This window comes from Rhipicephalus microplus, chromosome 8 (assembly GCF_043290135.1).
Source record: "Rhipicephalus microplus isolate Deutch F79 chromosome 8, USDA_Rmic, whole genome shotgun sequence".
Lineage (NCBI taxonomy): Eukaryota > Metazoa > Arthropoda > Arachnida > Ixodida > Ixodidae > Rhipicephalus > Rhipicephalus microplus.
Window position 1 is genome coordinate 13,584,660 of NC_134707.1, and position 26,013 is coordinate 13,610,672.

The window sequence follows — 26,013 nt, forward strand, 5'->3', positions numbered from 1 at the left end:
AGAGCTGGCAAAGGCAAGGAAAGGTTGTAAGTTGCAATAAGATAAGAGGAATGTCACTGGTTCAGCTGCTTCCCCTCAGACTTCGTGCCCACTGTGCTTACCTGCCCCAGATATCTTATTCTGTGTCTTCTGTAGATCAGTTTATTTTTGCGCACTCAGACGGAATCATAAGGTATTCTAAATCCCAAGTAAATCTCTACTGCATTCATTAAACGTATCTCTGTCTCTCCCACATGCGTGCAGAACCAGATTCGATTGGTTTTTAAAAGGCGGCAGCTAAGAATTTCCAGTCACGCCACAATATGCGGTACAGCAGTGGCCTCCAGGCACGTTACAAGTGGCGATAATTGTTGGACATTGGGCGTGTTCCGAGCACTGAAACGTCAAGAAAGGAGAGACGCCGAAAATGAATAGCCTCGCTTCCGAAAGGAAGTCATGCTGCTCTGGTCAGTTTTGCTTTATGATAAAGTGGTAGAACTGCTCGCTTTGTTCGGGCTTAAAACTAGGTTGAGCAGCTTCCAACACGCAACAGGTGTGAAATAAATAGCAGCGTCCGGGGAATACACTGTCGCCCCGTCTTCCATTTTGATGAGAGAATGTGGAGCAGTGTATCAAGGTCGTATGCCTGGGCACTGTATCTCTCGCATACTGATTTCTTGGGACTTGGTCTCGTTGAATACTAAAAGAGGACACGTCTCTCCATAGCTGCACGGTAAGTACCATTCGAACAGTAATAAATGTTCGACAGCTGGAATTGACAGTTTTCTGCTCTTTGAGATGTTATACGGAAGATTAATGTGCGCCGAGCTTGTTTTGCATGAAGGAGACCGCAAAAATAAACAAACACAGTGTGTTTTAGAAATGGGCACTAGCACACCGTAATGTTTCACTGCCTTTAAATTAGACAGCCCTTTTTGTGTAGTCACACTGGCAACGCCCTCAACGACATCCTCGAGAGGTTCCCGTTAACACTACTGAGATGGAATGGAAGGCCTTTAAGGGCTTTGTTTAGGCACGAAACACAATACCATCAAGCGCTTGAATGTTAGCAGACGCTATAATACAAAGATACTCAAGCGTTTTGATCAGGACCAGAAGAGTGGAACGCAGTAGCCAGGTAATATTTTTTTTTTGGTCTTTATTCACAGTGTAGTTCTTTGTGTCTCGTACGCCCACACAATTCGGCTCAGATCTTGTTCTCCGCCTCGCGGTCCTCGGTTTCGACAACGTTGTAAGAATCTCTGTTTCTTCTCGCCGTCTTCATTTTCTTCGATAACCTTGAAGTACAGACGAGCAAAACGTAACTAAGCAGTTAAAACAGCCCAGCAATTGCGACAATCGAAGCGTAAGTAGCTGATCTAACCTAATTATCTAGAGACGGCTCAGAGTTCCGCAGTATGCGAAACTCTCTCCATGAAGAAGCTAAAAAGGCAGTGATTAACTAAAGTAAAGCTTGCGTAAACGTATCAGACCTGGGGACTGCAATAGTTATATGTCCCTGTTATAATTGGTGTGAGAATCTTAGAGCAGCACGGAATTGCTAAAATGGTGTACAAAATGCTTACTCTCCTCTTCCGAACAAGGGGAGATTTGATTTCACATGAACCATTAAGCAGACAGTTCACGAAAAAATCTCAATTTATTATTTAGACTCGACTATCAGGACAAAGCTATATCGCTACCACATAATATTCCAATTGAGCTTAGTAGTTTTCCAATTAATAGGGTTGTCTCAGATACGGTGGTGTTCATAAATTCAACATTAGGTCGAGCGCTCACTTTTCATGAGTGATGTATTGAGGTCTTGGAGGAAACTTTTCATGTGCTTGCAGTCAGATTAGTAGAACCAGGTATTTAGCACACCTCTCCTACTCCATAATTAAACTAAATCCGAGCCATTCAGTCTTGCGGAGACAGCACTTTCCTCTATGTAGCAGCTGATTAGACATTCAAGCATGAAGCATTCTGATTTGTGCAGGTTCACTACAAACAATTTCACGATGATCGGTCTCAAACTGAATGGTAAAAGAACACAACTGAAAAATATAATCGCACACAACCTAACACATTTCAATTTTTAGCACACAATTCGCTGTGTAGACATACACAGAATTTCGCATCATCCACAGAAAAGACAATGGCTTATTGAACTGCTGCAGTAGCAATAGTAGGTGCAATGACCACTATTGCGCGTATCTATAGGTTTGCGGATCCATGGTAGAACCAGCATGGTAGCGAGTGTTTTCTCTAAGAACTAGGCTCACATCTGTATCTCCAGCAGGACAAACAATAGATTTGAAATCAGTTTTCGCGACAAGCCTGTCCGCTATCAGTCGTTCTGTGGTCCCTTTCCATTGTTGTGAAGTATTTGTGTTGGTTTGGCTGTCTGATACGCTGCTTCATTGCGACGAACAACTACTAGCTTTCTGCAACAAACATATTTCGAAACGTCTGAGCACAGACGCCACAAGTTCTAAGTGTCATCATCACATTAGAAGCCACATGCGTAAAATACTACAACAATACAGCTTTCAAATGCACACCTATGAAGTACAGGTCCTATGTACTGTATAATGAATCATAGGTACTGAGCCCCTGCTTAAGCACGCTTAAGCAACCTTCACTTATATTAGCTCCAACGTTACGCTGCAAAACTCCACAGCTTTATAACGCAATTTCAAGAAAATGGCAGCATATCCACGGAGTGAATGATGGAGAGTGGGGCGAAGCATTCGTCCGTCTATGCGTCCGTCTGTGTGACCGTCCATGCGTCTGTTTGTGCGCCCGTCCCTGCGTTCTTTCATGCATCCGCCCCTGCGTCCGTTCATGCGTCCATCCATGCATCTGTTTGTGTGTCCGTTCGTTCATCTATTCAACACTCCAAGTCCCACCATCTCGCATTTTTTTATCATATATTCCCCATATAGAAGCACCGCCATCCAGCGGACATTTCAAGGACTAAACGAGAGGTGGCACACGCACACTTTCTTACAACCTGCGCTTTGGGTCCACTTCCCACCTTTAACCACCTCGAGTTCATGGTATATTCTAGTTCACTGTATTCATGGCACTGCGACCAAACGCTCGCTAAACCTTTCGAAAACCAAGGAGGTTACGCCCAGCGAGTATAACGTAGCAACCTTTCCCTGTCAGATAGGGCTCAATTTACATGCCAATGGCTGCTAATGAGAAATGAGAGACAGGAGAATTCGGCTTTTACTTTCTTACGGCTTGCGCTTCGTATCTACTTCTCATTTTTAACCACCTTGAGTTCATTCATGGTATATACAAGTTCATTGTATTCATGGCACTGCGACTCAACGCTCGCTAAACCTTTCTAAAGCTAAGGAGGTTACACCCAGCAAGTATAATGTAGCATCCCTTTCTTGTCCGATAGTGCTCAATGTACATGCCAATGGCTGCTAATGGGGATCGCAGCGTGCGCGTTGACTAAAAGCCGAATGCTCATGTCTCTCATTCCCCATTAGCAGCCATTGGAATGCACATTGAGCACTATTTTTTATTGTTAAACAACGCACAGAAGAAATCTCTCACTGGCAACCCCTTGGAGGTCAAGTGTTATACCTATTTCGGGTATGTGCCACTGGTGGTTACATACGAGGGACGCCCAAGCCACGCCATAAGGAGCTTCGCCCCTAAAAGTACACACTGGTCATGGTGGTTGTGAGTACCTAATATAAGAGGGGCATGCTTTATTTACACTTTTAACAAAATACATATATAACACGTTTAGCTAGGTACTGAGATGCTAATTGCTGTAAAAGATTGGCCACTCGTTTTAAAGAAAACTACCTGTTACTGTTCAAAATTGAGCTCACTTTTTATTGACAATCTGGAAGCGCTTTGAATCAGTTTAGAATTACAAATAAATTCTTCTGAGCTCTTAGAGAAATTCGTTAGCCATCAGAAACAACTTCTGGTTGGTGAATGTATGTGGGAGCAGTCAACTTGCAATTAGATTACATTTCCCTACCCTGCTCAATTCTACGGGTTCAGTTTTGTTACTCTTTTTTTGGAATACGAAGATACTAGCCCAGCAACATCTTTTGATGAGCTACACCATCGAACTTTAAAGCCTCACTGGCGGCACTTTGTACAATTTCGTACACTTCGCATGTTCTACCCTACCGCTGCTCAAGAAACCTTTCCCCTCCTCGTACGGCTAACGCATATTCTAATTGTAATGCCACACTTCGTAACACCAGTGCTTCATTTGTACAATGTTCCGCGGGTATTTTATGACGGATTGTGACGTGCCTTGAGCAGAGAAAAGAGCCAATGGCATGTCGTTTTGCTTGTCGCTGTCAGAAATGACTATCGTTGGATATAGTTCATTACCACTGGCGCAGTTTCCTCTATTCGCAACTTAAACAACTTTGAAGAGCCTAGTTCTAGTTTTTGACTGCTAATATAGCTAGCCAGATAGATAGATAGATAGATAGATGATTGATTGATTGATATGTGGGGTTTAACGTCCCAAAACCACTATATGATTATGAGAGACGCCGTAGTGGAGGGCTCCGGAAATTTAGACCACCTGGGGTTCTTTAACGTGCACCCAAATCTGAGCACACGGGCCTACAACATTTCCGCCTCCATCGGAAATGCAGCCGCCGCAGCCGGGATTTGAACCCGCGCCCTGCGGGTCAGCAGCCGAGTGCCTTAGCCACTAGACCACCGCGGCGGGGCAAGATAGATAGATAGATAGATAGATAGATAGATAGATAGATAGATAGATAGATAGATAGATAGATAGATAGATAGATAGATAGATAGATAGATAGATAGATAGATAGACAGACAGACAGACAGACAGACAGACAGACAGACAGACAGACAGACAGACAGACAGACAGACAGACAGACAGACAGACAGATAGATAGATAGATAGATAGATAGATAGATAGATAGATAGATAGATAGATAGATAGATAGATAGATAGATAGATAGATAGATAGATAGATAGATAGATAGATAGATAGATAGATAGATAGATAGATAGATAGATAGATAGATAGATAGATAGATAGATAGATAGATAGATAGATAGATAGATAGATAGATAGATAGATAGATAGATAGATAGATAGATAGATAGATAGATAGATAGATAGATAGATAGATAGATAGATAGATAGATAGATAGATAGATAGACATGAAACTCACTTGAGCGCTGAGTAGAGCTCGCCCTCTTCCAATGTATCCGGCAGTGGACTGCCTAACGTTTCTGGCAGCAGAATCATGGCAGCTGATATGATAAAAAGCATCGCTGAGTAGAGAATAAGAATACTTTTCTCCCCCCATGACATCAGCTGAAACGAACAATAAAAATAAGAGCACTTTATTAGTATACAGGCAGCGCTGAAAGTATTTCTCAACTCTATGAAATATTCTTTTCTGGAAAGCTGATAATAATTAAATAGAGAAAACTGAAAGTCTGTTACGAGGAAAGGTAACTGATTATAATTGTCACAAAGGCGTTGTTTTGATTTGTCAAGCCAGTTGTCGCAATTCGCACATAGCATAAATCACGGGGTGAACATGTGTAGCTTCCCTCTAGCGTGCATTAGGCCCTCTTTGTGAATGTAAATTTGAAGCCTTCCGCTTAACTGTTCCCTTTCGCCACCTGATTCTGTCTACTAGGCGGTTCGTTGTCAAAATAAGCAGCATGAAGCTAACCTCAGGACGGATCTTGATAGTTCTAGCAGTATTAGAGTAGGAGTTTTAATAGTAGTAGTAGTAGTAGTAGTAGTAGTAGTAGTAGTAGTAGTAGTAGTAGTAGTAGTAGTAGTAGTAGTAGTAGTAGTTGTTGTTGTTGTAGTAGTAGTAGTAGGAGTAGGAGTAGTAAATTATTTGCTTTCGTAGTAGATCGATTATGGGGGGGGGTGATGTTGCTGGTTATGGTTATGAGGAATATGGTGAGGGTGGTTAGGGTGCTGCAACTGGTAGTGTGGTGAATCTGGTGGTAGTGTAAGTGGTAGTATTAGTGGTAGTAGTGTTAAACACCAAATTAACTGTGGAAGTTGCAGAAGAAGTTATAGTAGTGGTCTTTGCAGCCGTAGTGGTGGTAAGAGCATTTGGCGGTGGTAAGACTGCCTCTAAACACTAACGGCAGTTGTTAGAGGCAGTCTTACTCGTTGTGGTGGCGGTTCTAGTGGTACGGCATGTGCTACAGAAGAATGGTAAGTTAGGCAAGTTGGTAATTATTTATAATGTAACTGATTTGGTTTTTCATGCCTTTTTCTATGTTCCCCCTTTGCCCTCTCTCGCTGTTTATCCTGCTCTTGATATTGCCTCATTTTTCTGTAAAGCTTCAAATGATAGTATTGGACTGACCTGTTCTCTCCTTTCGTTTTTTTTTGCGTAGTTACATTATGACATGTACTGGGAAAGGTAGTAGCGGTAATAGTCGTGATGTTACAAGTAGTAGTAATAGTACTGAGCGGTTGTAGTTCTTGAGATAGCATAGTGGAGGTGGCTGTAGAGAAGGTGGTAGTAGTAGTACTAGTAATAGCACTTGTTGTAGTAGGAAGATGTGGTAGTTGTGGTGGAGGTGATAGTAGTAGTAGTAGCAGTATGAGTAGTAGTTGTTCTTGTAGAAGCCGTCTTGTCCAAGTCGGGGCATGATTCCCCATTTAAAACCTATCGGCTCGATCGCTATTCGTAGACACAGTCACTTTATGAATCTTGCATTGAGTGGTAAATATTGAATATGATTGGTTAGCGCTAAGACTAATTCGCGCACCCTGCAAAGTGCCAGTAACTTAGGAGTCCTAGCAGTGCACTTGTCTTTAACATTTTCCACCATCCACTTGAAACTATAGTCATTACAGATTCCGTATGGATACGAGGAAAGCGGTACTGAAAATGAACCGGGATGTTGAGCATACTGGAACATATCAAGAGGAATGCTTTATTTATACATACGTTAGGTCGGATTACACAGGTTTGTAACAATTCCATCTGCGCCCAGTGTTGTCCTCCTAAAATCGCTACGAAGAAAAACCATAAGGTGACTTTTCTTACAAACACATTGATCCAAGGTTCGACAGCGGCCCCCAAGCGGCCGACAGTTGTGCACAGTCCGAAGCCTCCGCTCCGAGCGACGGTGGGGAACATTTCGTTGATAAACACGAACTGCGTTGTGTAGCCCAAAGTGTACGTGAACCATCCCGTCATGCGGATGGTCGTTCGCACGGCCATGTATTCTGCATAAAAAAGAGTAAAGAATTCGCTTGAAGGAAAAAAAAAAGGGTACATATAAGCGTTCCCTTTGTTTGTTAGGCACAATAATATTTACATCTAGCAGACATTAATGGCAAAGAGTGTATATTTCTTTGGCATGATTGTCTGTTATCTTTCAATACTATTGTATCGAACAAAGGAAGCGAGCCCTTAGATGTACCATTCTTTCTTTTATTCAAAGGCAGGGTGCTGGTCTGGCAGATTTGGTGCTATCGGGTAATATACGAGGTATTAATGGTCAGCTGCAAGGTTGTGATAAGTTCCCACGCTACGTGATGCCAGATAGGCAAATAAAGAGTGTCCCACACTCACCATCATGACTGCTCGTGGCGCTGACTGATAATCCCACGTTTAGAGCACATACATTCCCCATAAAGCGGACGGAGGGAGATCCGCATGGTAGCTCAGTTGGTAGAGTATCACACGCGTCATTGAAATGTCGCAGGTTCCGTCCTGCTACAGCAAGTTATCTCTTCATCTACCTTACTTTCTTCACGAGTACATTGCGACTACTCCTAAAATTATCCCCAGTGAAGAACTTTTTTCTTCGGGCGGTTTGTTAGCAAAATAAATCACGGATGGTGCCTGAGGGGAGTATTTAGTCAGCAGAAGCCTTCCATCCCGCCCCCCTGAAATAATTTCCCGTGCATTTCATTCCATGCTATCACCCTCTGAATTAATCAGCAGGAATGTGGGCATAACTTCCTAATTTACATTAGGATATCAATTCACATCACAAGGATTGGCTCACAGCGAAACTTCTGGATCTCTAATACACAAAAAAAAAACTGCGCGGAAAGCAGACCATGGCACTTTTTTATTGTGTTTTAGCGCTGTTTTTTGTTCACTATAGATCGCGAACCAGCCAGACCAATTGCGTAGCTTACTTCGATTCCAGCACAGTACACTGCTCGGTGACTGGTACGCATGAAATTGCTTCCCGCAGTATGTGAAGACTGTTTGCAACATGAAATAAATTGCATTTTTCGATACAGCGAAATTAGAATAAATTAGCCAGTTTTAATGAATAATTGTTCGTGAAATAACACAAGTAGCACACATGTAGGTCCTGGCAGGTTACTTCAGGATTATTGCGATACCAATCATTGCCCTTCGAGGCTTCTTGGGTTAATTACCTGGTTACTCGCAATTTTATTATAGCAAATGAATTATATTTTTTTCTCATACTCTACGGCTACTGCGGTGGCCAAATATGGATTATAAAAAAAATGTTCAACAATAATTCCCGGGCAGGTACCCAACCATCTGTGTCCCCGTCAAGTAGAACCAGGCAGCTCGGTTTTGTATTCGTTTTAGAGAGACAACGAAAGGTGCTTCGGTTTGGTTGGTTGGTTGGCTGAAGTGGTATGACGTCTCAAAGAAACTAGGGTCATTAGATACGCAGGAGTGGATGGCTCCGGATGATTCTGGCTATCTGGGGTTATTTAATCGTGCCCTGGCATCGCACAGCTCAGAGGCCTCCAGCATTTATCCTCGGTTGATGTACGACTACAGTTTAGTTTCTACGAGTTTTAGGTCAACGACCCATGCACAGTGACTATGAACCACGGCGGCGGCGTTTCATATAACAGAGCTAACAATTCTTATTCAAAGCATAGTTTCACAATAGTACATCACAGTTAACTCCTCCGCTTAAATGCAAGGGAGCTGCAACGCGCAGCGCTGCAGCCAGTATAGTGGGGGGATGGGTAATACACAAATTCGCCCAAGCTTCGTCCATTCGACTCCGTTCCGCGTACAGCCACTTCATCGTTAGACGATGTTAAGCGAAAATTAGGCACGCTCTCCTCACCACTCTCACCCTGTTTGGCTAACCGATTCGACTCAGCTCGTCATGTTCACAACGAGTCACCTTTTCAATGTAAAGAAACGCCAAAACATAGGCACTCTCTCTTCACCACTCTCACCATGTTTGGCTAACCGATTCGACTCAGCTCGTCATGTTCACAACGAGTCACCTTTCCAATGTAAACAAACACCAAAACACACAAAAAAGTAACAAACCCACCAGTCCATTTCAGGCCGGAAGCACATACGACAAACAAATCTACGTCCCTCCTATCGTTTCCATGGTTGTTTAATGAACCCAGAGCCACAGTTCCCTCGAGTAAGTATTGTCGGTAACCTTCTAATTCAAAGCACCCACCTCTCGGCGTGAATGCGGTGATGAGTAGAGTGAGGCTAAAAAATCCATAGCTCGAAACCATGGTCGGAATTCTCCTGAGGTATTTGGTCGTCACCAGAGACACCGTGTAGCCTGCACACTCCAGTCCGGCGGCGATGCCAAAGTTGAGGTACGGATTTCCTCCGAGCGTAGTAGATGTTCTCGCAAACCCGTAGTACACTATGTAAGAAAGAAACCTGAAAGGGACCGATATTTTTCGCCAATGAAATTTGTACAATATTTCCGTATTTCGACACGTTCCTTACCTCAGCGAGAGTGCGCTAACGGCTTGATGGCACCTTACTAACAATTCTGTATCACACCGTAATAAAACGCTTCTCAGTGAGGACTAGCTTGGTTCAGGCAGCGCCAGTGCAATCCTCACGTCTCCCTATTTGGCTCTTTCCTCCAAAAAAAATTCGGCAGATTCCACGTACCTAGGGTATCGACGTTATGCAAAGCATGCCGAAGGAAGGTGACCGTGCTGTAATTTTTTGTTATCGAATGTTATCAAATGACACAAAGTATATCAACAAATACAGCACGTACAGAGCCATTTCAACAGTTGCAGATGTTTATGCGGGCCTCGACAGATGATATGGTGGCGCTGGGGCACTTGAACAATGTCGCGAGCAGAAATTTGCAATAATGGAAACCGCTAAAAAATTGAAAACCGTCTGCATAACTCGCACATTGCGCCTACCTTATCCAACGCTTTCATCGCTCGTACTCGTGAGCCTTCTACGCCAGTCCATACAATTAATTTTTGGCAGCTGACCGGCAGCTTACCGGCAGTGTTGCTGCAGGTCTTATCACAGCGGTACACGCAACACTCCTGTGTGGCCACGAATTAGATTGATTCCTTCGAATTGTTATTTACGCCGCCTACGCAGCAACTCGCAGTCTTGAGTGATTAGAAGTGCGCCACGCCATGGAATCGCACCACTTGTTCAATGAAAACTGTAGCGCACTTAGTCGCACTTAGCTATAGACAGTGGTGGGGCGCACTTTTCTTTTCCATTCCTAAAAACCACTCTCCCTCTACCCTCGCTGTTATCTATTCGCCATGATTACACGTCGTTATCTTTGCGCCTCAGCTTACCGAGGCCGGGCAGCCAGCCAGGGCAGAATGGATTAGCCCCGTATTCCACAACGTCCCTTCACTCAACGCTTCGGCTTAACTTAAGGTAGTAGATGCGAGCGCTTTCTCTAGGCAGAGCAAGTCACTTTATGTCGGCGATAATCTGTAGCGATTCTTGGGAAGGGCAGTGTCGTTTTCAGTCGAGCAGCGGCGCAGTGCCTAACACTTTCATGTGCAGGACGAAATTCAAGTCGAGGAGCGTTGGCGAATACGGGGGTCAGAGTACCCAAAGAAACTATACGGGCCTTTTCAAGTAGATTATATGTTTTTCGCTTTAAATGACCTGCCTAAATCAGTCTTCTCCCTGCCGGAATCGTCATTCTCATGGTCCCGAAAATGCACGGTCTCGCTATGGGCACGCTTCATGCGCTGCTCGAAAATGCCGCAACGTGGCGCTGCTGTGCTACAGACGCGATGAGTGCCGCCGCGTATGAAGTGCTTGCGCAGTGCAAGAAAAGCTGCTGGATATGACGTGTTTAAGTTGGTTAAAAGGTTGTCCCAGGACGAGGATGCCCAACACGTGTTGCGTGCCGGGTTGTCATTCCGGCAACACGAGAACCAAAAAGATATCGTTTCCTTAGTCATCAGACAAGCAGCAGCCCGAGAAAAGGAAGCGGGCCCTAGCGCGGTAGAAAAGTGGTGATTTTAACATTCAGTCGAAGTATACTCGTTTGCGCATGAAACAATTCGAAGCTTATTATCTTACCATCAGCGGCAACTCCAAGTGCCTGAAACGCAACAAGCCAACACTGAAGACTGACGCTGTCCCGAGGTTTTTCGAAGCTCTCATTTCCCACGCGAACCCCAATCTGGTTCATCGGCAATGCGACCACCATGCAACCGAATAGGTGAGTCACAAGCAGATGTGTTGGCCCGCCACGGTCATATAGTGGCTAAGGTACTCGGCTGCTGACCCGCAGGTCGCGGGATCAAATCCCAGCTGTAGCGGCTGCATTTCCGACGGAGGCGGAAATGTTGTAGGCCCGTGTACTCAGATTTGGGTGCACGTTAAAGAACCCCAGCTAGTCGTATTTCCGGAGCCCTCCACTACGGCGTCTCTCATAATCATATGGTAGTTTTGGGACGTTAAACCCCACAAATCAATTAATCAATCAACAAGCACATGTGTTCTACGCGGTGCACTTCATATACAGCAGGGGGTGGTAAGAAAATCAATCACATAAATTAAATCCGGACCACCTATCTATGTATTTTATGTGCTGATCTTCATTACTCATAATGATTAAGAGAAACTGAAGCCCTGTCTTTAAAATGTGGCTTTGGAGCATGTACAGACAGTTCGATCCCTGCTGAACTCGAATAGGGATATGAAAGTTCTTAAACCTGAATGCGAAGAGCACTCTTTGGCTGTTAACAAAGGCTGTATCCACTGGGACTTGCCAGATGTTGATCGAATGTCGCGACGTCATCCTCGGTGTGGCACGTTATCTGCAAACGCAGCATTGCTGAAACGTGGCTTTCTCCATTAGCTGCAGCAACGGCGCCCTACGTGGACAGGCGTCTTGTCTGTTCACATAAGGTGCAGTTTTCATCGTAAATTAAGATGTTGTGAGCCAGCTGAGGAACTGTCGTTTTCGCTGTACTTATACCCTATACGAGCAAGTTAACAGCGGCTACGACCGCCCACAATACACCAATGTTACACAGCTCAAAAGTGTCCTCAGTTTTTCATCCTCCAGAGACGCCGGCGTTTCCTCGGTTCACCGTGAAACGGAGATTGCCAAGCTGTATTTCTTATAACCATGCTTAGCATCATAACCGCTGTTTCCCGTACCACGGAACATATGCGAACCACTGTTACACATAGCCGCGGTTACGTTAACCACGATTCGCTTATAAAACACGGTAAGCAAGGTTGTAGTAAATCAAGCTTTACCAGTTCTGTTTGGTGGTTAACCGAGGAAATGGTGGCGTCCATTCATGGAGGTGGCGTTTGTTGCTTTAACCGAGGTCGCTTTCGCACTGTGTAACTTCGGTGAACCCTGGTTCACAACCATGACTCAACGCGGTTAACAGCAATTGGTCGTAACCACAACTACCTTGCCTGTGTAACTGAATAATTACTGAACATTTAAGACGTAAGCAGCGCTCCCAGTTTTCGTACCAATAAGCAGTTGCTGGGAACGTTCTGTCGGAATGAAACACGGCTTCTTCAAAGGAACCGAAGATGACGCACGTTTCCATGTCCAGACACTTGGTGTGCACGCATGGGTGGAGAAAGACTTACTCTTGATTCGAGTACTCTGGAGCTCTTGCTGCAAGAACCATAGTAAAAATTACATCGTTTGCAATAGCATAGCTCCGTGCTAACTACGAAGTTTTATCGAATTCCAAAACCTTCATCAGCTTCCCTGTCACCTAAGGAACTTATTTGTGACCTGTTGAGTTGGTGCTTGGTGTATGTGGTTTGTTTACAAAGAATATTATATGAGCGTGCTTGTATGTCGCTTATGCACAATCAGTGTCTTTCTTTTCAGTTATGAAGCTTTTCATCCTTCGCATTTCCCATCATGACGACAATTGACGTTAAATATCGCAACATCTCATCAATAAATTTGTATTAAAAGCAGCCGCCAAATAATTGCTCTCGATTGTTTTGGTCTGGTAAAATGCAGCCAGCTGGACACAGATACTGCTCACAGTTCAACAGAAATTGAGCATCTGTGGGTGCCGAAGCGTCGGGCTCAATTCGCAACCTAGCGCTATTGGTAGATCATGCTCCCTTGCGGGCGAATGGGCGTGTAACAGCTCGTAATTTTAGTTCTTAAAGGTATCACCACTGGCAATTTGCGGCTGATGCAAAATGTTTACGCAAAACTTCAAGAGCTTTATCTAACGCAAATAGACGAAAGATGTTCACTTGGTCGTGGCGGCCATTTTGCGATGGGGATGAAATGCAACTGCTCCTACGCACTGACATTTTAGGTGCTCGTAAGGAGAGCCTAATGCCCTATTTTTTTTTTCAGAAGCCGCATGCTACAACGTTTGCATTTTTGTATTTTTTTACTGATGCCACCGGAACCTGCGTTTCCTCAGCTACATTCTGAATGCAAAGCATTTCTTAGACAACTGCCTGCCCTTTTGGCGTTTATATCGACGTATATATTTATCTACCTAACAACCTCACCGGCTACGTGAGAGTGCTCTGGTGACGCCTCCTTGACTTCGGATAGACTAAAGTTAGTATAGGAGCTTAAAAGGATTTGAAGAATATGTGTGACTGATTCATGGCATGAAGGACGTAAAAACTTTGCCTCGTGCGTCATCAAACCATTTCGTTCATGTGCGTGTGGTTCATGTGTCGATATAACACAGGTGGTGGTAGGCGGGTGTGCGTCACAGGTAATTGATTGTTTATTTTTACCCATTAGCCGTGAAAACACAAGTTGCAAATTTTAACGCAAGAGCGTTGAAGAACTCACATCGGCAACAATGACCCGATGAATGCAAATAAAAAAAATGTCAGGGTACCCACAGAAATGATACCCACACATTCTACGAAGCAGTAAAGCATATTTCCACAAATTTATTTATTGATATGTGGAGCTTAACGTCTCAAAACCACCATATGATTATGAGAGACGCCGTAGTGGAGGACTCCGGAAATTACGACCACCTGGGGTTCTTTAACGTGCACCCAAATCTGAGCACACGGGCCTACAGCATTTTCGCCTCCATCAAAAAGGCGCCGAAGTCGGGATTAGATCCCACGACCTGCGGGTGAGCAGCCAAATACATTAGCCACTAGGCCACCGCGGTGGAGCAAGCATTCTACCACAAAACCAAGCCAGGTCTCGGAAAGGCTACAGAAACAAAAAACATATGCAGATGTCATATTCATGAAGTGTCATTCATGGTAGCAATATGACCATCTTACTTTTTAAATAAATATTACATACCTACGCCTATGACACAGGTGCCACGTTGAGTTAACGTCAATTGTTGGCGCCATCGACTAAAGCTGATCTACGGGGCCCTATCCAGGGCTGCCATCCCAGAAAGCACAAGCGCTACATATCTGCTCACCACTTATGGTGCTGGTAATATACATGTTCCTGTTGGCGGCGTTAGGCAACTGTCAACTTTAGCCAGGACTGGCTCGTCGGGTACCTGACCCCCTCCCTGAAACTTTTTTCGCCATGCAACAGAGCACAAAATGACACTCGACCAGATCAACCACATCTGCCTAAAGGTGGTACACCACCCTCCTCCTTTGAAAAAAAAATCTGCCACAGCCTCTGCTGCATACAACGTATTATATGAACAGTATGCGACTGTTGAACGACTGGTACCAAAGCGTATATATTCCTACATATCTCAAGAGTGTCATTACTTAACATGTATCTAAAAATAATATTTCACCACAGTCACCTGTCCTCCGCATGCTTCGCTTATATCAAAGCCCATGATAGTTTTTATTCATCTCTCCCACTCTTTTCTTCTGTGCAGGGTAGTATACCTCTTATGCCACACTGGTTAATATTCCCACCTTTCTTCTCCAGTGTCCTACTTCCTTTCCCATAGTACATGGAATCTGCAAAACTTCTTTTTCCTGCCAGGTGCTTATTTTAAAACAGAAAACGTGTTCGGGTAGATCAATACACAATCCAAATGCTAAAAGAAACTGCCTGAAAGCAAAACGACCATTGTGAAAACCTAAAAAGCTAAAAAAATGAGACTGTCTCAAAGAAAACCCCAGTTATAGCTGCGTTCGCAGCACCTTTCATGCATAGCTGTGCCTCTGCCACCGGGAAATGCCTCTATATGAAATAGATGGGGCTGTTTCATGGTCATAAGAAGCATACAGTGACTTAGGTGCTACACTGTGCTTAAGCAATCTCAATGCTATACTCACGAGACGGTGACTAGTACCAGTGTGTTTCTTCGCAGGTATTTAGTCTTGAAAAGTCCAATGACTGACACATTGCTCTGGTGGCCTTGCATAGCCTGAAAATATAAACAAGGCGCTGTCGTGCATATGGATGTCTCAGTGTCTTCACGCCTAGATATTATTGTGAATGTAGACAGGCCAAGTGTTAGCGTGGCACAACAGTACCTGCACCGAAATATGCGATACTATATGAAGACGTTCTTCTTACGTTCTGTTTCCTTTTCATCAGACTGTCCACTTCCTTCTCGACGTCTTGAAGTTGCTTCTTATTGAAACACGCAATCTTCCGGATTGCTTCGACCGCTTCGGCTTGTTTGCCCACGCTTACGAGCCACCTGGGTGACTCGTACAGCCATCTGAAATTGTCAAGCCATGGTCAGTAGATCCAACCGCTATTGCGCAAGGTGGCATAAGAATAAATAAACAAAAAATAAATAAATAAATTCAATGGGAAAGTAAATAAATACATAAATGAGTGAATAAACAAATAAATAAATAAATGAGTAAATAAATAAAAAATGAGGAAAAAGTTGGGATAGTGGCAAAGGCTAACATCTTCTCTAAGCAGCCTAAATATGTCCCTGAAGAACCTCACAATGGTAGCATGCGATGCTCGTAGGACGTATGCAGAGATAACATTATATTTATAAAATACGTGAATAATACGGCCGCAGTTTCAAGAGAGACAATGCCTAGTAATAAACACTGCATACATAGAGTCCGTGCAGAATTGAAGTCAGGTTTTCAATTCTTCATGAACAACGACGCGATATCAATAACGGAATCGCAGATGCGATAAAGATGCAAAATTAGCATTTTGTGAATAGAAAGTTATCAGGCCTCGCGTACAATTTAAAAATAAGAGTTTCTCTAAAAAAACGTCGCACGTCGATGACAGGGCGGAACTAACAAATTGATCACTTTTATAAGCAACAAACTGGGGCCTTGGAAAAGGGGCGATGTCCTTTTCACAGACGGACAGACGGACGTGTTCTGTTATGTATTCCTTTCTTTATAGTTCGCGCTTCTCTTTGCATTCCAGCAAAAATGCGTCAACTTAAGAGCACGATTCACTACAATACTTTACAGTGGTCGAGCAGGGACGGTATAGCGAGCATACACTTTCTTATTGAGTATGCAATGTAAGGATAAATAGTTTGACACTGAGCTTCTCTGGAAGATGCAGTGCTGCGCCAAGCTTATGCAACGGGGTGCTGCTTGAAGTGTCAATGACTTCTGCCCAGGCGCTAATCTTTATGACGGGGCTTGCGCTCTCACAAGAAACACGTAGCTCAGGTCATGAATATCAACATTTGCGAGTATCTTCTGGGTGTTTTATTTGCACCTCGGATTGAATGCGCAAACATCCTTATTGCCCTGCGTTTGCTTGAGGGCACGTGCGCTAGACATTCATCTGTTGTTCTCTCTATTGCTGATTTGTTGGCCTTCGAACACCTGTGACCTGGAAGTTCCGTGAGAGATGAGATACTGCTTGGTGCTTTGGGAAAATTGGAAAGGTATGCGGTCCGGTCATTCACTGCCTCGCTTTTTGTGTAAATGATTGAAGCTCTTCTACAAAACTTCAACCTTTTGCGTATGTATCCTGTACTTTTTTGTGCTTACCGTCATTATAAATTAGCTGTGAAATTTAACACCCCAACTTACAGTCTAATTATGAGAGATGCCGCACAGGAGGACTCGGGAAGAATATTTAGATCATGGACTTCACTTTAACCACTTGCTTTATTTTTCAAGTAACTCTTTGTTTTGCCTTCATATTTATTTCTTTATTGCTTCCGCTTTCGCGGTGCACCACGATGGAGGAGATTTACCTTAATTAAAACTTCTACCTTTTTTGTTATTTGGCTCGCTGTACTCTAAGTGACTAGACCAGTAATCACGTGACACAAAAGACACAATCAATGTAGGGCAGCTCATGTGCTATTGGGCTGTTTCATACGCTTCACTCGAAAAGGAGAAGGGTAAGTTTTGTTGTAACCCAAACGAAACAACAATAGCAACGAAAACAAGTAAAAACAGAGTAAGCTTCTTAAAACAAGCGATAAAACACCAATTTATATCTATATATACAAAGAATCCGCCACGGTGGTCTAGTGGCTAAGGTACTCGGCTGCAGACCCGCAGGTCGTGGGATCGAATCCCGGCTGTGGCGGCTGCATTTTCGATGGAGGCGGAAACGTTGTAGGCCCGTGTGCTCGGATTTGGGTGCACGTTAAAAAAAACCCAGGTGGTCGAAATTTCCGGAGACCTCCACTACGGCGTCTCTCATAATCATACAGTGGTTTTGGGACTTTTAACCCCACATATTATATTATCTGTATATACAAATGTCACAAGTTAAAGAACAATAAAATGGATGGGATAGTTCACACTTAAGGGAATGCCACGCATGCATGCGTACTGGAGCAGGCTCTTGGCTAGTACAGAACAACTGGAAGCTTCTGCTGTCCCTTTGTTACTATGAGGAAACGTGCGTGCCTTAATCGAAGGAAGGCCTCTTCGCCACGTGTTTCCATGTGCTCATCGAGGTACTTCCACTCAATTAGGCGTGTTTTCAGTAGTGCAAGATAGGCACCGCTATGAGGTTTTTTTTCTCGTATTTCCGTTAAACTGTGTCGCCACCACAGTACGTACAAGGTCACTGTAAAGACAGGTCTTGTGGACAGCCCACGTTCTGTATCCATGCGGGTTGTGGGAAAGCCAAAGAGCCCTTGCACCATGTGCCAGAATGCCTTTCGCCAGCGAGCAATTGAACCTACAATGTTGTGTCGTCTCAGTTTTGCCGCAGTTTGTACAGCGGTCATTTCAAACGGCTCCCCATTTGGCTAATCTCCTTCGTGTAGGCAATGCCCTCCATTCTTCGCAACCAAACTCGCGCACCTCATCAGGTACGCGATTGGAACGCCCATGTTTCCAAATATTTCTATGAATGATTTTTTTCTTCTATTTTGCCTTGTATGCGACTTCTCACCATTTCACTTATTTTCTGCGATGAAACATCCCCCAATCTGCATGAGCCCATTGATTCAACAGCTCTTTTTAAGCCAATAGCAGCTCTGTAAAAGTTAGGCAGATTTTCCTGCTCATGCAACAAAGTGCAGAGTTGCCGTGAGTTTTAGTGTACTACTCCAGTGCATTCATAGCTTGTATCCAAGATAATTTCCGTCATCGAAGAGCTTCTGTGTTTTTTTTTGCAGCCAGTGCTCTCGTGAACGTTGGTACGTCTGGGAGACCTAGGCCTCCACGGTTTGTGGGAAGCAGTAAAAGGTTTGGATTTTTATGATTTCGGCGTCACAGATTAAGAAACTAGCGCCGGTGAACGTACATAAAGGCGGCCTTTGAAAGTGTTCTAGTAACTAGCAGGTCTGTGAGCACTCGTTTACACGGTTCCCATCTTGTCGGCAATCAGTTTTTTTTTTCTGATAGGGTAATGTGATCTCTTATTGAGGTCTTCTGTCATTTTATGTTACCATATCTCATGAAAACCTTTCCGTCTTTCCTTTTTTTTTTCACTTACGAAAATCGTTCTTTCTGATCGCAAGGTAAATTTGGCTCTGTGAAGCACGAGGATGAAGTTAAATTCCCGGCATGAAGGAGAGAAAAAGGCAGTACGGAGCATTGTTCAACGCCGGGAAAAAAGGAAGTATTGGACGAAAGGGAAGGAGAAAAGGAAATAATTAGTGAAAATGAAGGAAGGGAGGTAGTAAGGAAAGAAAGAAGGAAATAAGAAAAGAAAGATGGAAAAAAAGGTAAGTAGTGTTCAACATACGCGTTTGCGACCTCTGCTTGGTCTCATTTTTTTCCGATAGCACTTCAAATTCCAATTTTTTTTTGCCAAGTATGTAAGCACGTCGGCCTCGTCAAGCCCTTTCGACACCTTTGCTGATCTTGTGAACCTCCATTTATTAAGCACTGAATCGTGTAACGATAATTAATTTGATAATTTGACGTTCATCATTTTCTTGTTCCGCCGAAGCAGGATTGTTTACTTTACTGTCACAAAAGAAAAGTATTGTGTACTCACGGCAGGGCACACAAGAGAGGCGCTGCGAAGGCCGCTTGAACGATGAGCAGTTTCCTCCAATCCTGGGCGAGCCACACAATGCCGGGCAGAAGGAGGAGGCCGCTTATCCATCCATAGCCATAGCACACGTTCAGTGCTATGCGAAATTTAGGTCCGATAGTTTCTGCGACTAAGGCAAGCCAAAGAAAAAAAACCGAAAGTGTGCTGGTTAGCTTACTTGCTTACCTTTACGAGTCAAAACATCTTCGTTTGAAGTGACTGATCAGGTCAGACCATTTTTATTGTTTCACGTACCTTCAAGCTATCATCATTATTGTATAATTTTCTATATAAAGATGAAAAATCATTTATAGTAAACTCACACTGGATATAGATAGACGCTTTATGCATTGTAACTGTTTTCGCAATTTATAATTGTGACCACTAAAAGAGCTCGAGCAAAAGAGTTCGGCAAACGCTTTTTTTTTCACGAAGAGGGGGGTAGTAGAGGGTCACTTACCGAGGGCAGTGGAAGTAGGATGTATCAACCAGCACGGGAAGGCAAATTCACTACCCTAACATAAAATGCAAGGTTGGTCAAACTGGGAAACGTGAAAAGTTGTTTCGCAATGCTAAATGGCGTTTCGCACGAAGACGCAGGACCTGGGTGGGGTTATAACGCTGGGTAGCCTATTTATAGCACATAAAATATCTAGAAAACTTAAAGCGTAAATAATACGTACACTCACCCAAACGTTTACCTATCACGCGCTGCGGCGCCTTGTGTGTGTGCGGTTCAGTATATGATGACACACAGTTCAAAAAAAATTATTTTGCAGGCATATGGTACGCGGACATATATTCGGTTTCCACCCTTTTGGAAATTTATTCTGCCATGTGGCGAATATAGATAGAAACGATTGTCCCTAGCGAACGATAGTGAAAAATTCGGGCGACTGCACATATCCGAATGTCGTACATGGCGAACGTTAGCATAGCTTATCTGTACACCACCGAAACCACATATAACATGCGCAGTCATGAAACCACTGTAGCGTCACGTACGTTGTTGCTTCCGGTTTGTCTGCAAGTGCAGTTATATTGCTGCCCATTTATTTCGTGGTGTGGCTAACACTCAATACGCAATCGATATTTCTTACGCAGACTGAAGCAGGCCACCTGGAGTCCAGATATGGCGACGGCCACACCAACTCTTCCGACCAGAAAGAAGATAAGACTTGAACTGAAGGTAAGTGCAAATGACGAAGCGCACAAGCAAACGGTGCTGAAGAGCGAGACGATCCTTCGTCCAAATCTAAAATGGAAAAGATTTCATGATGCTTAATTAGTCAGTGTAGGTGGTATTGACATTAGTCACGTTACCTGGCTGAAACAATGGAAACGGACTGCAGAGTAAAAAATATTTAGGTACACTGTCGATGAAATACCTAAATACATGCCGGTAGTATCGCTTCAATATTAAGCCCAACCGGGGTATTCTCTGTGTTATAAAACCGTCCATTTGATGAATATTTCAACACAACCAACTTTCAAGAAATGTCCACCAGTTCTTCTATCAACTCTTTGCAATACAAAATTGGCTATACTAATTCATAAGTGCCAAATATTTGGAATGAATGAGTTTGATCAGTGAATCCTTGCTCAATTCTCAAATAAGTTCAAGGAAGTGTCACGCTCTACAACACTGAAAGAGGCAAACTTATATCCGGTAGCTCTAGCTGTGGCTCTAGTCTACCTTGGAAACTTACGAGAGTCCATGCCTAAAGAACAAGCTGTGCGAAAATGCGTGCAAAAGAACATGGCCTCTATAAACAGCATCGTTGCTTCTTGCGCTACAAGAGCAACACTGTGAATGAAAATTGCAAAATTTTTATTCTTCGAAAGCAAATCGGCAGCATTACAAAATTTACACTCTTCGTGCATATTGGCGTACTCCTTAAATTCAATAATTCCGTGAATGGTATATCACATTTCTTACCCTGTCTACCATATCCTGTGCACTTACATATTTAGGCAAATATCCATTTAAGCGATCTCTTCTCTTGTAAAGGCGAAGTTCAAAAATGCATCCTACTTGGTCTTAGGAAGAAACGTTATTGACGTTATCTCGAGTGCATTTGTATGCGTCTTCTCTTTATCACCAAGCAATCCATTCCCGTATGCGTTTGTAGAGTGTGGCCTGGTCAATAATTAAGCGACACTGACTCTTCTACATGCACCTCATTACCTGCACCATCTTTCCCACGTTTTGTTTTTACATGCACGTCATTACCTGCACCATCTTTCCCGCGTCAAGTTGTCACCATATATGTCACCTAACTTACTTACGAGTCGACAAACTGGGACTCACTAAGCTCAAATTGAGCCGTGAGTGTGAGTTTGAGTGATTCGGGTGAGTAATATTTTAGTGAGTCTGAGTCCGAGTGAGTTCGATTGAGGAAAACTTCAGTGAGTGTTAGTCCAAGTGAGTCCAAAGATCAAGATATATTTCTTGAGTGAGTCTGGCTGACTTCCACCTATGTTTACCGACCTATGCATTTCTCTTTGAACGAAGAAAAGACATACCGGTCTGATACGTTACCGATGACAAGAATTCCCAACATCAAGCAAGCCATATAAGTGCTTTGTATAAGGGACCGCTTCCATGTATTTTCACACACGAGGTTCCACTGTAACAAAGAAATATTGGTCGTAGTAAAGACGTACCATGGACGCTATTTTGTGTCAGATCCAAAATCACGATGAGAAGGTGCTCATAATTGTGCGAGAAATAGATGACTCAAAAACTTCCTACAATGGAAGAGGTGGGAAGGTTAACTTTCTTGTGTTGCTTTTGTTAAGTTTAATTGTTTCAAAAGTTTTTGTAAGAAAAGAAAACACTTTTGTAAGATAAAAAATTTTTGAAGGAAAGGAATAAGCCTGTCGCTTCGTCTTAGCCCACTCTGTTTTCTCAAAATATATGTACCACAGATACCTTCTTGCCTAAGGGAGCTATTCAAGTATTCTTTGTTATATGATATTTAAGACATGTTGGCTGTTTTGTGAAGCCCAAGCTGGTCCTTTTGTATTTGCATTTTTCTGGTCCTTTTGCATTTGTGTAGCCCAAGCTGGTCCTTTTGCAATGCATTATGGTACACATCAAATGCACAGCAATGAAAACATCACAAAAAAGAAATAGAGAGTTCGTACTTAACTCCTTATTTCTTATCGCGACTGTCTTTCTTACACCACACCTTTATAAGGTAGGAGACGTCCACTTTTGTTGCAAGGGATACACTTCTTAGCACACAAAATTGTTGATGGCCCTGGCCATCATCGACATCTACGCGTTATGTTTTAGGAAGTATGGCAGCGTAATTACGCTGTAATGCCTGCAATAGCTGTTAATCTGCTTGATTCTAGTGGCTTTGTGAAAGACGTAGAAGGGGAAAAAATTGGGACTCTCTGGAATTTTTTTACTACAATTATGTAATCATGCACACAAAGCGGGTATAATTCAGAAGGAGGAGGTCGTAGATCTCAGTTTATGGCTACCACAATTACCTCACTATTATTATTGCTGTGTTTTGGGCACCTAGCGTTTCCCATCTTCTTCCCTTTGCCCTTTCCAGCATAACAATAATTTTTGAAATCTTACGTGCCAAAGCAGCCACAGATGTAGAATGTTTGCTGTAGTGCAACACTCAAGACAATGTCGGCAATTTTGCAGGTAACGCAATTCAATAACTCTCACCTCATCCGTCATCGTGTGTCCAAACACGTGTTCGTCGTACGTCCACACCTCACAACTCTTCAGCGAAGTGTAGTCCGGCACAATCTCACCGTTCGTCGAATTCTGCAGCAAGCCATACATGGAGCACTGACTGTGTGACCCGGACACGTTGTCGTACGGGATGAATCGTTCCTTCCATTCCGCCTCGCTGACGTTCGCGAGTAGGCCATCCGGTAGAGTCGGGCGCGAGCACCAGTGCTCGTTATCGGTGACGAGGAACACGTATGCCAGGTTGTTGAGACCCGTCAGTATGCCGCGGTAGGTGATGTAGGCCACCAAGCAGGCTTGCCAGGGACCGAAGTGGCCGATGAGATCAACCACTTCCGTCATGTCACCCTTCCCTGGAATGCTTTCACAATGAATTTGAGGTAGCCATATTGTATCATTAGGGGCCTTGTGGCACGTGAACACGGAGTGCAGGTAAACGCACGCGTTCTTTTTATATTTCTTTTATTACACGGAAATTCTTGCATGTCCAATCGAGTGTGATACTTGCATAAACATGGACTATCCCCAGCATCTTTGGCAATGACGTCATACCGACGTTACAGATCCCTAAACTTGTGACGTTGTCAAGGCACCACTGTGACGTTTCATAAATTGGTGTGACATGACGACGACGGGAGGGGGAGCAGTCACAGAGGGAGTACAAAATTGGGTCAAATGCATATTGTTTGGAAGGCATCAAATAATCGAGGCAGTGCAAAAGTCTTAAGTTCAGAAATGTCTGAAAACAGATGGAGAAGAATGAATACATTGATTGAGAAGAAAAAGAAGACGCCCTTCACATTTTAGTTGTCCCTATATTACAGATTATTTTCGAAGGAATTCATCTTGGTTACATGAGACCGAAAGCAGATTTGTAGAGACCTGTGTGTCGAATCACGTGCTGTAATCCTTATAGAAGAAATATACACATTGAAGCCCAATGAACAAAATGAAACAGAGATGAGTTAAAGCACCAGAGGGAGCATTGATGGACAGATTATAAAAAAAACGAAGGTGGCAGTCTACAAAGGAGAATTAGTTTAGTAAATAATCAGGTTTTCGGCTTATCAAGTTATGTGTTTGATTTGTTGAACTTCCGGAAATGCGACAGAAATACTTCTTCAAGTTGTAATTCTGGTGTATAGTTTTTAGATTCTGTTGTACTATATATATATATATATATATATATATATATATATATATATATATATATATATATATATATATATATATATATATATATATATATATATATATATATATATCAGACGGCCTTACGATCGGAAACACGAGTTCTGGTTGTTCGTTAGGCAATCTATGCACGAGCTTGTTGGAGCGCATACTGCAGGTCACATTAAAACGCATTTACACGATCGAAGCGCTTTTAATACATAACTCTGACTGGTTGTCACAAGCTGAATTGACCAGGAGTATCCAGCGGATCGGCAGTGCATCATGGCAACAAATGGAGTACTTAGAATTCACAATAAAATTCTGTTTCCCCGTTTCTCGGCAACCACTGTGCAAGTTGGACATTGGTAACCTTTTGAAGAAGCACCAGACATTCGCAGAGAATCTACACTTACCTCGCAGGTCCCGCCTCGCAAAGCTTTGGATGTCCTAATGGACGCCTGCTGGTACGCTCATCTCGTACGGTAGATAACGGAGGCCCCATAAATGGTCAAGGATTGCTTTACAGCGGTTGTTTAGTCCGGAGACAGACACCTCTTTCGTCGTAATAATCAGCGAAGGTGCTCTGATCCAACACAACTTCATACAACTTGAACGCAGCAAGTTATTGTGGTTATTGTTTACGCAACTAAACCTTGCAGTGCTGACATATGCGAGTAAGGCATGTCGAGCTGTCAACAAACACAGCCAAAGAGTGGAAAGCGACACTCAGATAAAATCTGCGTGTCTTATTGTGGCGTTTTGCATCTCCTTCTATCCTTCCCATTCCATTTTCCCCGGTGCAATTTCTTACAGTGTTCAGCAGTAGCAACTAGCCCTGTTGTCAATGCTTAGCACCTCAGGCTTCGGCGTTATTCATCGAAAAGCAAATACAGCAAGCCATTCACGAATGTAGACAGAGGAGACACAAAGAGCATCATTACGAACAATGGTATACAATCAAGCAACACATTGACCATAACAGGTTGCGCGTAATGGCGCTACATACGGGTTACATCTGCGATACATGCGTTACGTAAGCATCAGTATGCTTGCTGATCGTTTTCTTGTCTCCTTCCCTACTCTCTCCTCTTTCTCTCTCACCTTTAACTCCCATTTTCTATTCCCACATCACAGAATAGCAAACCGGTTATGTGCCTTGTCACTATCCTTTCCTTCTCTCTTGCTGTTCTTCAGCCTTGGCCGCACAGGCAATAACTGTATTCACTTGGAATATAATCAGACTGAGCAATCAACTCCACTACAGCCCGAACACTTTACGACTACAGACGCCTACTGGTCTACGTCGAATTGTTGCCCCTCTACTTTGCTGTGAGAGTGTCTAAGAGTGGCTTTCACGAAGTCCTTCTCATTTCATATCGAAATAACTGTAGACACCTTCTGTGATAACTGTGATAGCGAGGAGACATTACAGCACATCATCTGCGACTTTTCTCGCTACGATGCGGAGATAAAATTATTTGCAGCTGCGCTAGCTCGCATATATCGCAGACCGATGACATGGGACACT

The 26,013-nt window shown here is 43.4% G+C and overlaps 1 protein-coding gene across 2 annotated transcripts; it reads right to left on the reverse strand.

Annotated features, from left to right (window-relative positions):
* Positions 1 to 1,121: 1,121 nt before the first annotated feature.
* Positions 1,122 to 25,807, reverse strand: LOC119164148 (organic cation transporter protein). Of its 2 annotated transcripts, none has more exons than XM_075871080.1 (11): positions 24,899 to 25,807; positions 23,286 to 23,673; positions 22,118 to 22,221; positions 20,692 to 20,846; positions 19,553 to 19,721; positions 15,716 to 15,863; positions 15,472 to 15,563; positions 9,437 to 9,651; positions 7,051 to 7,232; positions 5,191 to 5,336; positions 1,122 to 1,277 (listed from the first exon to the last, which is right to left on the reverse strand). In XM_075871080.1, the coding sequence occupies exons 1-11, from the start codon at positions 24,985 to 24,987 to the stop codon at positions 1,187 to 1,189; spliced, it is 1,779 nt and encodes a 592-aa protein (XP_075727195.1). In that variant the 5' UTR covers positions 24,988 to 25,807; the 3' UTR covers positions 1,122 to 1,186. The 2 variants fall into 2 exon arrangements, with proteins under 2 accessions (XP_075727195.1, XP_075727196.1); XM_075871081.1 differs by having other exon boundaries at positions 23,286 to 23,665; positions 24,899 to 24,957.
* Positions 25,808 to 26,013: the final 206 nt, after the last annotated feature.